The 14,632-nt window shown below is 32.8% G+C and overlaps 1 protein-coding gene across 2 annotated transcripts; it reads right to left on the reverse strand.

Annotated features, from left to right (window-relative positions):
• Positions 1 to 8,598: 8,598 nt before the first annotated feature.
• Positions 8,599 to 10,138, reverse strand: XIP1-1-beta (X intrinsic protein). 2 transcript variants are annotated; one of them, NM_001316770.1, is given in 4 exon segments: positions 8,599 to 9,454; positions 9,457 to 9,608; positions 9,705 to 9,795; positions 9,895 to 10,138. In NM_001316770.1, coding segments are annotated over 4 exon segments (981 nt in total). In that variant the 5' UTR covers positions 9,990 to 10,138; the 3' UTR covers positions 8,599 to 8,811.
• Between the last annotated feature and the right edge of the window lie 4,494 nt (positions 10,139 to 14,632).

Raw genomic sequence — 14,632 nt, forward strand, 5'->3', positions numbered from 1 at the left:
CTGCTACATATCTGCAAAAAAGATCTCTTACCGGTGTGGCATGATAAGATGTTGTTGTGTCGACCACCCATTCCGACTCTATACCTGCCAAATGCATGCATTCTTCTTCCTCATTTATGAGGAGAACAACATCGTCATTATTTTGCACCATGGCAGTTGTGTTGTCATCATTCTTCTGGTCGCTGCTTTCCCCTTTGCCCCTTTTTAGATTTGGACAATCTCTTTTGAAGTGTCCTGGTTGATCACAATTGTAGCAATTTCTGGCCTTTGATTTTGATCGGACCTTGGACTTTCCACGAGCTTCGGATCTACCATAGTTACTTGAGATCCTTTGGTAACTTCTGCCTCTACTTTCCGTGATGAGAGCCTGTCCGTGATTTTCAGGCCTTTTTCTCATCTTCTCATTAAGCAAATGGGCTGATGTGACATCCTTCAACTCAATAGAGTCCTTACCATGTAAAATGGTTATTGCTAAAGTATCGTAGGAAGATGGCAACGAGTTTAGGAGCCCTATGGCTTTATCTTCATCCTCGATCTTTACTCTGAGGTTTTCTAGCTGCGTGATTAGTCCATTAAGTACATTTAAATGAGACAAAAAATTTGTACCTTCACCCATATGTAGCGCATATAACTGCTTCTTTAGGTACAATTTATTTGTCAGCGTTTTGGACATGTATAGATTTTCTAACTTTGTCCAAATGCCACATGCACTCTCTTCATCGATGATGTTATTAACTACATCATTCGTTAAGTGCAATCTGATTGCACTAGCAGCCTTTTCATCCATTTCTTCCCAATCTTCAAGTTTCATGGATTCGGGCTTTTTGGATTTGTCGCCTAGTGCCTTGTGCAAACCCTGTTGGATGAGCAAGTATTTCATCCTTCTCTGCCACGTTGAGAAACCGCTATCACCGTTGAATTTTAATACCTCATACTTTACTCCAGACATTTTTTTATTGAGTATAGTACAATAAGTTGCAAAAAATATTTCTGTAAATGAGCAGAACCTGTGCTCTGATACCAATTGTTGGGAATAAATTCGTAACAGAAATAATATTTGGGATAATAAGGCAATAAATGTGGAACACAACAATACGGTTAATCAACGAGAATAAAAGAGAAATAATGACACCAAGATTTTACGTGAGAACCCTCCTAAATAAGGGAATAATCACGACCCGAGAGGAGCAACGAATATCACTATAGTAAGGATTTTGCACTTGTATGTCTTAGTAAAACTCCAAAGACCACTATACATTCAAAAGAAATAACACTCTTTTAAATTTTCCACCTCACTACAATATCGCTCACACTCTCTATTTTTCTTCACAGATTATTTTCCTCTGTGATGCCTCACTCTTCTTTTTCTCCTTTGTAATTCTTTTTGGTGCATTTTTGAAATGAGCAAGGGCTCTGTATTTATAAGAAAATCTACTCCTAATGATTTCACCAGTGACATCACAAAAAACACAAGATTTCAACCTTTTCACCTATATAGAAATCTTGCTAAGATTTTAGTTGAAAAAAGAAATGGTTAGCTTTGAATTTTGTTGCAGCTTTTGTTGACTTTAACAATAAGCAACAAACAAAATTCAACCATTTCTGCATTTTAACTTTCCTTATATTTATCTACAATGGGTATGGACTCCACAACTTGTTCTTGGTCTTAAAATAACAATATAAACAACAATCAATCACAAATGACTTTTTAATTTACTTAGATTACTAATAAATCTTTATCTCTGGCCAATATATGATCATTTCCCCTAACTTGGGCTTCTTCCCACCCTGAAATTGTACCCAAACCTTTCCTCAATGTTAACCACTTAGGGGTCGTTTGGTAGGCTGCATTAGAAGAAATAGTCCATCAATTATGTAAGGTATTATTTAGTACTATGTTTGGTAGGAATTTGAGCCTATGTATAACTAATCCATGGATTAGTTATACCTCCAACATGGTATTATAATTTATAGGATGTATTACTAATACCTTCCATTTGAAAGTATTAGCTCTGATACCATGGGACTATTCTAGGTAAAGACAAAAATATCCCTCAAATTCTTCTAATATTTTATTTATTTTTTGATTTTATATTTTATATTTTATATTTATACTAATAAAGTTATTTAAATAAATTAGCTTACAAATTATATTATATAGATATAATTTTTTGTTTCTAAAATATGAATTACTTTATCTAATTATTATTAATATAAAATATTATAATCCGACTAATATGTTAATGTTGATGTATGAATATAAGAACAATTCATAAGTAAAATATTGTCTCTTAATGAAAGTTCATTAAACATTACACAAGTAGTCTAAAACAAGAGTGTGTGTGTATATATATATATACACACACATCTCGAGTATAAAAATAGTTTAATTTATTTTTCTATATTTATTTTATATTTTTATTTTATTTTATGATAAAGAGTTTTTTAAAATTTATTGATACAAAATAAAATTCAATAAATTTTCTCTATAATCATTATAGTTGTGTGACCTTTTGAGTTATTAACTCTAATTTATTAAGATAACAATTATTTACTCTCAAATAATTTAAGTGAGAAAATAGTGAACATGACAATAAAAAATTTATTCTCCTAACTAGTTAAAAATGTTATAAAAAAATAATATTCTCGATTAATTATCTACTTTGAATCAATTACATGAAATACAAAATCTCATAATAACTCTAGGGTATAATTGGAATTTTTTTTAAAACTTTTAAACCACACACAAAATAAGATAAGAACAATGAACCAAACACTTGATAAAAATAATCTCTGTATTACTAATCCCTGCATTATTCATTTTTGTATCAAACGACCTAAGAATTTGAGGAATAATTTACAAGATTGAGGAGTCGAATTTTTGCTTTTACCATGGAATTTCGTGGGAAAAAGATAGCAAGTTTTTCAAACTTCCTCTCTCTGTTTTCAAGAACACAATTGCAAAAAATATGAATTTTGTGTGAACTGTAAGTTTGAGACTTAGCAAATGCACCAGAATAATGTACATTTATTCATAGGTTCCAATGCCTTTTTATAGGAAATACATGAAAGTTAAAGAAAAACGAAAATACAGGACATGACTCAACTAACTCCACTACTGACAGAAAAATAGGAAATAGAAATTGACTTGTTCCAACCCTGAAGAATAGGTCTTTGTTGAAGTAAACTAAAACTGAAGAAAAACTAACTCAACACTCCCTCCCTTGAACTGAACTCAATCAAGAGTTTCAATTCACAATTTTTATCCCAAATGCTTCTCTGATTCTTTGAAATGATGCCATCCAAAGGCTTTGTCATTATGTCTGCCAGCTGCTCCTCAGTGCTGCAATAGACCAATTTAACAACACCTTCATTTGCCAATTCTCTGAGAAAATGATATCGAACCCTTACGTGCTTTGACTTTCCGTGCATGACAGCATTTTTTGACAACTTGATAGTGGATGTGTTGTCACAAAACAGAACCATCTCTTCATCTTGTTCATGCCCGATTTCATTCAATATTCTTTTCATCCAGATGGCTTGACAGGCACATGTAGTTGCTGCTACATACTCTGCTTCAGTAGTTGACAGAGTGATGATTGGTTGCTTCCTTGAGGACCATGCCACAGCTCCTCCACTCATTAAGAAAACATATCCTGAAGTGCTCCTACTGTCATCCACATCCCCCGCATAATCACTATCGGTGTAGCCTAAGAGTTCACTTTTTCCTTCACGTTGATACCATATTCCAAATTCCAGAGTTCCCTTCACATACCTCATGATTCTTTTTGCAGTACCAAAGTGCAACTCAGTAGGATTTGCCATAAAACGACTAATAAGACTTACCACGAACATCAAGTCAGGTCCTGTGGCTGTGAGATACATTAAGTTGCCCACCATTTGCTTATATAATGTTGAGTCGACCTTCACACCAGCTTCATCCCGGCCAACCTTCTGTCCAAGGACTATCGGATTGCAAACAAAATTGTAATTCTGCATCCCAAACCTCTCGATCAGCTCAGCAGCATATTTTCTTTGACATATAAAGATGCCATCAGCCTTCTGTATCACTTCAATGCCAAGAAAATATCTCATCTTCCCCAAATCAGTCATGTCGAATTCATCCTTCATGGAGCGCTTAAACTCATTCAACAACTCCTCATCATTACTAGTGAACAATAAATCATCAACATAAATGCTCACAATTATGAGTTTACCTCCCTTTTGCTTGATGAATAATGTTTGTTCACTAGAGCTGCTTACAAAAACTTTCTTGACGATATAAGCCTCAATGCGACTGAACAAAGCTCTGGGTGCTTGTTTTAGTCCGTAAAGGGCCTTATGTAGCTTATAAACCATGTTCTTCTTCCCTGCTACTTCATAACCTTGTGGCTGCTCTACAAATACATCTTCCTTCAGCTCACAATGTAAGAAAGCAGATTTGACATCTAGCTAATAGATTCCCCATCCTCTTTGTGCTGCTACAGCAATGATCATCCTTACTATATCCATTCGAGCCACTGGTGCGAATACCTCTGTGTAATCTACTCCGTACTCTTGAGCATATCCTTTTACAACCAGCTGAGCTTTGAACTTGTCTATCTCTCCCAGTTCATTTAATTTGGTCTTGTAAATCCACTTAACCCCAATAGCCTTGGCTCCAACGGGAAGTGTAGTTAGTGACCACGTGTGGTTCCATTCGATGGACTGTATTTCAGCATCCATCACTTGTTTCCAACTCTGATGTCTGATGGCTTCTTGAAAACTGGTTGGATCTGATATGATCATGAAAGCTAGAGTTTCAGTCTCGACTCTAGCCATGTTTACTTCTTCCTCTATATCTGATAGCCCTTCTCCTGTGGTATAATCTACAGACCCTATTGGTGGTTTTCTTACCCTGCTAGTTATTGTTATCGTTTCTCCAGTTGATGGATTATTTGGTGAAGTAACATCATCAATGTATTCTTCTGTTTCTTCCGCTTCCTCAACACTTTCATATTGTTTTCCCACTCAAGTTCAATGCTTTCTTCACCAGAATAACCAACAGCTTCCCAATTCCACTTCTTATCTTCCTCAAAAATATCACATCTCAGCTAATGTGAATTCTTTTCTCCACTGGATCGAACATCTTAAAAGCCTTGGATTCACTGCTGAAACCTAATAGGACACACTTCACGCTTTTATCATCAAGCTTGCTTCTTTTAACAACTGGGATATGAACATAACCAATACATCCAAAAACCCTGAAGTGTTCGACTGATGGTTTTCTTCCACTCCATGCTTCTTCTGGGGTCATGTCTCTTACAATGAGTGTAGGAGATCTATTAAGAATATGATTCACCCATTGCACAGCATCTGGCCAGAAAACTCTTGGTACATCCTTCTCTAACAAAGTTGCTCTCACCATGTTCATGATTATACGGTTTTTGCGTTCAGCAACACTATTCTGCTGGGGTGTGAAGGCTGTGGTCATCTGTCGTTTGATTCCATGCTCTCTACAGAATTCCTTGAACTCATTTGAGTTGTATTCTCCTCTTCTATATGTTCTTAGACATTTGATGAACAATCCAGTTTGCTTTTCCACAAATGCTTTGAATGTCTTGAACTGATGAAATGCTTTTGATTTTTCTAGCACAAAATATATCCATATTTTTCTTGAGAAATCGTCAATGAAGCTTATCAAGTACCTTATTTGACTGTTTGATGGTGGATTGATCGGACCACAGAGATCAGAGTGAATAAGCTCTGCAATCTTTCAGTGGCTCTCCACTTGCTCTGCTTCGGAAATGGAACACGATGGTGTTTCCCTTTGACACATGCCTCACAGGTGGTTTTCACATCTCCAATTTCAGGTAATCCCACAACCATCTCTTTACTGCATAATGTGTGAAGTCCCTTGTAGCTGAGATGCCCATATCGATGGTGCCACAGCTCTGCCTCGTCTGAGATGTCAACCTGTAAGCATTTCTCCTCTTTTGTTTTGTCATTTGATTCACCTAGCAAGATAAACATTCTATTAGCACTCATAACATATTCTGTTATCTTTCCTCTCGAGGGATGAAAGATGTTGCATGTGTTCTGATCTCCTCCTTTGAATAGCACATCTAGACCCCTTTCTTGAAGTTGTCCAACACTCAGCAGGTTGTTCTTCAATTCCGGAATATAATACACATCGTTGATCACATAGTTTATTCCTTTAAGCAATATTTTTACCACTCCTTTCCCACCAACCATCAGTTTGTGATTGTTCCCAAGCTTAACATTATGTGTGAAGCTAGTGTCTAAACTTGAGAACATACCTCTTTCTCCACACATATGGTTTGAACATCCAGAGTCCACGAACCACACATCTCTTCTTCGAGCACCTTGAAGCTCCACATACGTCATGAGAAGAACTTCATCCTTTTCTTTGATCTCTGGAAAATTTGCTCCACTATTCCCATTTGGACATTCATATTGGAAATGTCCAAGATTATGGCAGTTGTAACACTCGATTGTTGTTTTGTTGAATGAGCGTCCTCTGCCCCTGCCTCGGCCTCTGTATGATCCTCTGCCTCTGCCTCTAACATTTAGAGCCTGATCATCTTCTTCATGACTGATCTTCTTTAAAAAAATTTCATGTACAGACAAAGAGCTTTGCAGTTCGTCAATCGTCATCCTTTCTGTGTCTTTTGACTCCTCGATAGACACCACTACATATGTGAATTTGTCGGTCAGAGTTCGAAGTATTTTCTCAACAATCTTTGAATCTGTCATGTCTTCTCCGTTGCTTCTCATCTTGTTGGAGACAGACATTACTCTTCCAAAGTAATCATCAATGCTCTCTTCATTCTTCATTTCAAGAACCTCAAAATCTCTTCTTAAGGTTTGGAGAAGAGATCGCTTCACCCTTTCGTTGCCTCCAAACTTTTTCTTCATCGAATCCCAAATGATATTGGATGTTTTGCGATTCAAGATCTGTTCAAACACAACCCGATCAATTGCCTGGAACAGGTAGTGCTTCACTTGATGGTCCTTCATCTTGATCTCATCAAGACTTTTCTTCTCTGCTGCTGTCATTTCAAATCCTTCTGCTGGTTCGTCGTAACCCTCATCCACTAGACTCCACAGACCCTTGGCACGTAAGAGATTTTCCATCAGTTCACTCCAGTGGTCATAGTGACCATCAAATTGTGGAATCTTGGTGAGTGTTTTGTCGTCGCTCATTTTTCTTTCTCTTAGATCACTCTGTTTGCTCTGGCTCTGATACCAAATGTGAACTGTAAGTTTGAGACTTAGCAAATGCACTAGAATAATCTACCTTTGTTCATAGGTTCCAATGCCTTTTTATAGGAAATACATGAAAGTTAAAGAAAAACGAAAATACAGGACATGACTCAACTAACTCCACTATTGACAGAAAAATAGGAAACAGAAATTGACTTGTTCCAACCCTGAAGAATAGGTCTTTGTTGAAGTAAACTAAAACTGAAGAAAAACTAACTCAATATTTTGACCAATTTTAATTCCCTCGCTATAGTGACGCCTATCTCACGATAATGATAACTTACTTTGCTATAGCAGTTTGAACGCCGCTAAAGTGGGAGGCCGGATGCTATAACGAAATAGACGAAAGTTCAACAACCTCAACTCCTGAAAAAAGATTCTTTTTACAATACAACATTTTCCCTTGACAACATAACTCGTGTCTTTCATACCAAACTTAATTTTTAGAGTTCTACAAAATCTGAATTCAATTTTGAAAGGACTTATGAATTTCTAATGTATTAGTATACATCAATCAAACCTCAAACCAAGACCCTACCCTTTCCTAGATGACCCTAGACTTCATTTAGCCTAAATTCCAACACTTGCCTAGCCATGAATTTTCAAGTTACTATCAAAAAAATTGTGGCCTAAATTTCTTCTCTACTTGTTCTTGTAGAAATTGTAGTATGCTTTAATCAGTCCATGAACCGGCGCCTCACAGGCCGAAAATTAAATGCTAAAATTACTACTTCTTTTTTTTTTTGTAGTTATTGTTTCTTGTCAAATGCTCCAATGTCAAGTTATAGTGCATGACAATAAAATAAATTATATTGATATCTAGTACTTTAAATTGAGTAATTGATGAAAGATATCAAGAAAAATGTTTGATAATATGAACAACGAAATAGGCAAAATGCTTTCGTAAAAATGATATTTGGTCTCGAAATTGCTATAGGATTGCATGCACATAGTTTTTAGTGGATATGACACGCCTATTATGCACTAAACAAATAATTAAGAAATTCAATTATAAAATAAGGAATACCCTGCTAAAATATATGTTGAATCTGCAATTGTTTGATTTAAATGAAAATTGTGGTAACTAAAGAATGAAAGAACACATTCTTTCATTTTAAAGACACCAACTAAAAAATAAAAAGACACTCTCTTTTATTTAAAATACTTATGTTATTAGTTTAATCTAAACTAAATTTCAACATATACAAAAGTGAATTTTTGTCCTTGATGAGATGTACTGCTAATTAATTTTGATGAACAAAATTCTCATGATCATATTATTAACCTCGAGAGTTTGTTTTACAAAATTTTGGACATGTAAATGACACATGATACTTAATTTGATTTCTTCATTAACTAATAGTATTAGTTTCTACAATTGGAAAAGAGACAAACATGTTGAAACATTGACAAGTTTAAGCTTAAATTACATCAAGTAGAGGTACTAGGTAGGGACAATATGATATGTTCTATGTAACTAGTACTCAAGTCCTATTACACATTAGTTTAACATTGGCCCATAGGCCCATTGTTACATTTGGGCCTTTATACATTCGACAAAGCCTTAACAACTCCAACAAAATCATGCTTAAATCCATATTCTGCAAGAAAATGCTTTGTTGGAATGATTTTTGTGTACACATAGAAGGCTACACAACCAATAGTTGGTCCAACCCAAAAGATCCAATGTCCATCCCAAAGGTGACCTCCTCTAATAATAGCTGGCCCCAAACATCTCGCCGGGTTAATCCCAGCCCCTCCGTAGCCCTTTTTTGCGGTCACCGTGGTCGAGATAAACACTAGAAGGCCTAACACTAGACCAACAATGGACAAGACAGTTACATGGCCAAGAGCCTTAGCTTGTCTATGATCATAAGCCATCCAAATTGAAGCAAAGAGAAAAACAAATGTACAAAAGATCTCTAGCCATAAGGCTTGGGCCGTCTCTAGGCCCACAATAACAGGCCCATTTGGGCCCGGTGCAATTATTGTGACGGTACAACCACCGAGTGAGAAAGTGTCTTCAATCGATGAACTAACCACAGCTCTGAGAGCTAGTGCACCTAAAATTGCACCAACACATTGTGCCACAATGTAAATTATGGCTCTTGACATCGATATAATTCCGACGAGCGCGGCCGAGAAAGAGATAACCGGATTGATATGGCCTCCGGACACCGGAACAACACCAGGAGTAGAATTGTGATCACAACTGCTATGAGAATGGACATGATCAAATTTGGCATTTTCGTCTCACTTTCGAAAGTGGAAATTACTATAGTATCCAACATGAAAACAAGAACCGCTGAACCTAGGAGTTCTCCCATCGATGCTCGCCATACCTATATAACAAAAGAAATAGAGTTTAAATTTTATGCACTCGTGATATATAATTCATTTATTTGCAATTAGTGATGAAATCAAAATATATGACTAACATCCAAACAAAAAAAGTCAGCAACGCCCAGCCTTTGAGAGAGTGAAAGAAAATTGTGCTTCTTTCCCTCATCATCATCAATAGTATTAATCCTGCTAACGGGAGTGAGATAATAAATATTAATTGAGTGACCATATGAGAAATCAACCAGACAAATTAAAAGACAAATGATGATAATTCAAAAGACATACTTTCTTGGTGTAGAAGAACAAGGTTGAACTCTATTAGTCCCACCAGAAATCTGGCTTTCCTCATCACCAAAAACAACATTACTATTAGAAGCCATATGTGGGAGAAAACTAAGAAAATTGATCCTAGTATTTAGCTTAAGGTTTTAATGCATTTTCCCTGAAATTGTGTGCATGAATATGGGGTTATAAATACTACTCTCCAACCTCCACTGCCTAACCTATCTTTCTTTTGTTATTATTAGTATTATTTATTATAAGAAAGTTCTGTTTACGTATATATATATCAACCAAAAGAGATCTCTCTAGGCCAATTTTATTGGAGGAGTCAATTCTTTTTATTTATTATTTTTGTTATATAATATGGTTCTTCCACTGCTACATGCAAGGATGTGACAGATCCTTATTAAAATTGTAGGCCCTTTTTGTGATTACAATATAATTTTAGAATAGTAAGCTCTACTTTTTCATCCTCTTTATTATTTATCTACGACTATCAATTCTAAGAATGTAAAGATATTAAGTATTTTTCATTCTTAATTAGAAATTTTGGGTTCGAATTCTTCTATTTATGAAAGTTTTTTTGTTAGAGAGTACTTTACTTTCAAGTAATTTTTCAAGGCGAAATTCGAATTTAATCACGCTCCAACGGACATATCGAACATTAGGTGAAAATCAAAAAAAAAATGCCTCTTTGAGAATCATTGGAGTTATCGTGTTTATTAAAAATAATTATTTTAAGATAATCATTATCTTTAGAACATAAAATATAACTGATTATTTAATTCCATTTAATAAATATGCATGGTGAAAGATTAATATAGCGAAAAAGAGAATAATAATAAGTTGAAATCAAACAATAAATAAGAACAATTTAAATGAAATTACTTTTTAAGTAAATGCTTTCTTAAAAGGACGATCAAAGAGGAATATAACAAACAAAATGGATCGAAGGAAATATTAAATTGTGTTAAACAAGAAATATTTTTCTAAACTTCTTTTTCCCCATCCCATTTTGTGTAACATTGTTATTGTTCAGGAAGTCAATAATTATATCAATTTTCTTTGACTAAATAATTTTCTTCCTCAATTTTTTTTAAAAATATTTTAAATCATTATCGATGTTTTTATAGTATTTTTATTTATTTCTTTTAAGGGTGGGGGGGGGGGGGGGGTATAGCTGAGTTTTGTTTAGCATAAATTATGATTTACAAAGAATATTTCATTTATCTCTCTTTTAACACGATTATGTATTTTATGGAACAGTAAGGAAGAGTCCAAATATCAAGTATTTTAAAACAAATTTAATAATATGGGAAGACAATTGATGTTGGGAGTGGAGGGATGATTTTTTTAAATAGATACACCAAATATTAAAATATGTAAATTAAAGAACACGTAAGATCGTGGAAAATAGTTGTTATTTAGATAGAAAAATCACAAGGGAAATTAAATATCCAATAATAGATAGGGGAGATCAAATATCTTATTTTTATTGTATCATCAATATTTCCTTTATTTTATGCAAGTATCAACCGGTAGACTTGGGATTTGCATTGCTGGTTCCATGATATGTGGGTTTAACTAATAAAAATGAAGTCATGCTCATTCAAGTATAAAAATTTGGCTTAATTTTATCCGTTGTTACTTTCTTTTGGATAAGGTCGAAATATTATCTAGACTTTGATCAAAATTTCAGAGAAAATCTATTATGAAACTGAGAATCGCAGCTAAAGTTTGCTAAAGAATCTGCTATTTTGTTGCTTTTTATGAATGTTTAGACGATTTTGAAATGTCTAGTCGATAATATGAATGAAATGAAGTTTCACAATGAGTTTAGGTATGTATAGGTTTAGGAATATCTTTATTTTCACTGAAGCAATCAACAATGATTTTGGAGTCAATTGCGAGTTTATGAGCTTGATGAATTTAGATCGCATCCAGAAGAGTAGAATCAGTAAACGTCCAAGACGATCTGATGTCAAGAAGCAGAGAACAGTCTTTCAGTCAGTTCGTAATTTTTTTTAATAATAGCATCCGATTGAGATATTGAATTTTCTAATTTACTGGTATTGTCTTCCTACCAAAATTCCCAAACTACATAAATAGTAAGTATGGACTTGACATAGCCAACTAGAGATTTCCCAGAAAATTTGTTAAACCATCGGGACTGATTGAAATCCGTTAGGAAGGATCTTATATTGAAAAGACGATCAAAATGGTTCCGATCCAAACCTCCATATCAAGCTCATTGATGCATGTAGAAACGATCAATACTTTATTTATCATGCTCCAACATCTTAGCTAAACTAAGATCTTATAACATTTTAGAATTTTTTTTTAATTTTATACACCTTTTGACTTTTGTGACACACTCCATGACTCAACATATCATGTAAGCCAAAAAGATGTACAAAAATTACAAAAGAATGAGTTCGAAAAGGTAATAGGACCTTAATTTAATTAAGATGTATGTGTCTCCGCGATTTCGATCATAGTCTAAGGGTACTTGTGTCTTTCTCTTTTTTTTCTCCTTAAATACAAAAAAAAAAATATTTATTCATTTACTTTTACTAATTATATTTTTTTTTAGAGTTAAATGCTTAAATGAACACGAAAATTTATAATTAGAAATTCCCAACAAATGAAAAAAAAATAATGCTTAGCTATAAATATAATCGATCTTACACCATGCATTGAGTGTGATTACATAAGTTCTTTTCCAAGAAATTGGCAATGACGCATTCTTTTTTTCTTTTAAAGGAAAAAATCAAAAACAAAAATAAGATGGCTTAGAAAATTATTTTATTTGTTTATCGATCTTTACTTGTTCAATATTGTTTTGGTATATATTTTTAAGAATAATAAATAGAATAATAGTTTTATTAGATCGTATTTTGAATATAATAAATTTATTGTTCAAAAAAAATAATTATAATCGATAATATCTTTTAAAACAAATAAGCTTTAAATATGATAGAATAAATAAAAGTGAATGGTCAGTACAGTTGAATAATATTTATATTTTTAAGAGTAATAATTAGAATAATAATTTTATTAGATCGTATTTTGAATATAATAAATTTATTGTTCAAAAATAATTATAATTAATAATATCTTTTAAAACAAATAAATATAATAAATATTTTTTTAATATAATAGCATAAATAAAAGTGGACGATTTGGTACAGTTTGAAATGATATTTAAAGATAGAAGATTGGGCAATCTTTTTATTGTTGAAACTTATATATTGCGGAATAAATAAAGATGGAGATAACAATCTTTGGGTTGGGGTCATTTATTAGGCAGGTCACGAAGCTTTCGACTTTTTAATTCTTAGTAACTTTCTCCGTTTAATAATAATTATTTAGCATATTAAAAATTATTATTTAATAATATTTATTTAATTTTAAAAAATTAAGAGATAATTTTATTTTTATATTTATTTTATTTTGCTATTAAATATTATTCTATTATATATCACATTTTTTAAAGTAATAAATTTAGGGAAAATGCACAAGTAACCTTCAACCCATGTCGTAATTTTAGAGACACATTTATACTATATTAAGATTTTACTATAAATAATTTTGTATTCCTTTTCGGTCTACGTGACATTAGTTTGAAAAAAATCAACACATGCTGAGCCCACAAGATAGTGACATGTAAGCCGAAAAGGAATAGTAACTTATTTATAAAATAAGTTTAGGAAGGTAATAAAACCTTAATATAATATAAATGTGTCTCTAAAATTACGACATGGGTTGAAGGTTACTTGTGCATTTTCCCTAAATTTAATAAAATTAAAAAATAATATAATATTATTTATAATTTTTTAAGAGAAATATTAAATTAATAGTAGACAACTATTATTAGTGAGTGGTACAATATTAATTAAACTGTTCAAATTTTAGCACCAACTTGCCCAACAAAGTTCTCCTCCCTATTTATGGTTTTAGGTATTTTTATTTAATTTCTTTTTAATGAAAAGTGTGTTGATGAAAGTATCTAACAGTCATAAATAAAGAGATTGGAAGATTAACATTTTCTATGCTAAATTTGTCAATATTTACTTCCCGGAATAATTTCTTCTAAGGATAATAAAATAAAATAGAAACAATATTATGTCTTTGATTTTCTAAAATGATGAACATCATGAATTATCTATTTTTAACAAGAATGATAAGTATTTAAGAACGGAGAGATTATATTTTTATATATCTGATTAAGTTACAATTTGCATTAATTCTCCCTTGTATTCCCATGAATATACAAACTTCGTTTGGGATAGTTCGTCCATTTACACTATCAGAAAAATAAGTTTTAATTTACGTTTTAAGAAGGATTCCTGTTGTATGTGATGCCCAAATGTGTTCGTTCTAGATTCAAATTTATTTTTAATATATTGGCCAAATAAAATTGAATGATCAGAATGAACCTCAAAAGAGCAGACATACACTATGTTGTTGAAGAAACATACTTCTATATATATATGTAGGGAAAAAAACAATACCATTATTAATTTGGTTATTCATGAAAAAATTTAAATTAAAATTGTCAAGAAAATTCTTACTATTGAGACGAAAGACAATATTTTTACGTGTTGTCATGCTAAATAAGTCACATCATATCGTAGCTACTTTAAATCGAGAGATTATTCATCACAAAAGCAAACTAAAGAAAAACAGCTAAAAAGGGAAACAAAGCAACTATCTTTTCATGCTCATTAACTAGAATCAT

Source organism: Solanum lycopersicum, chromosome 10, assembly GCF_036512215.1.
Source record: "Solanum lycopersicum chromosome 10, SLM_r2.1".
Lineage (NCBI taxonomy): Eukaryota > Viridiplantae > Streptophyta > Magnoliopsida > Solanales > Solanaceae > Solanum > Solanum lycopersicum.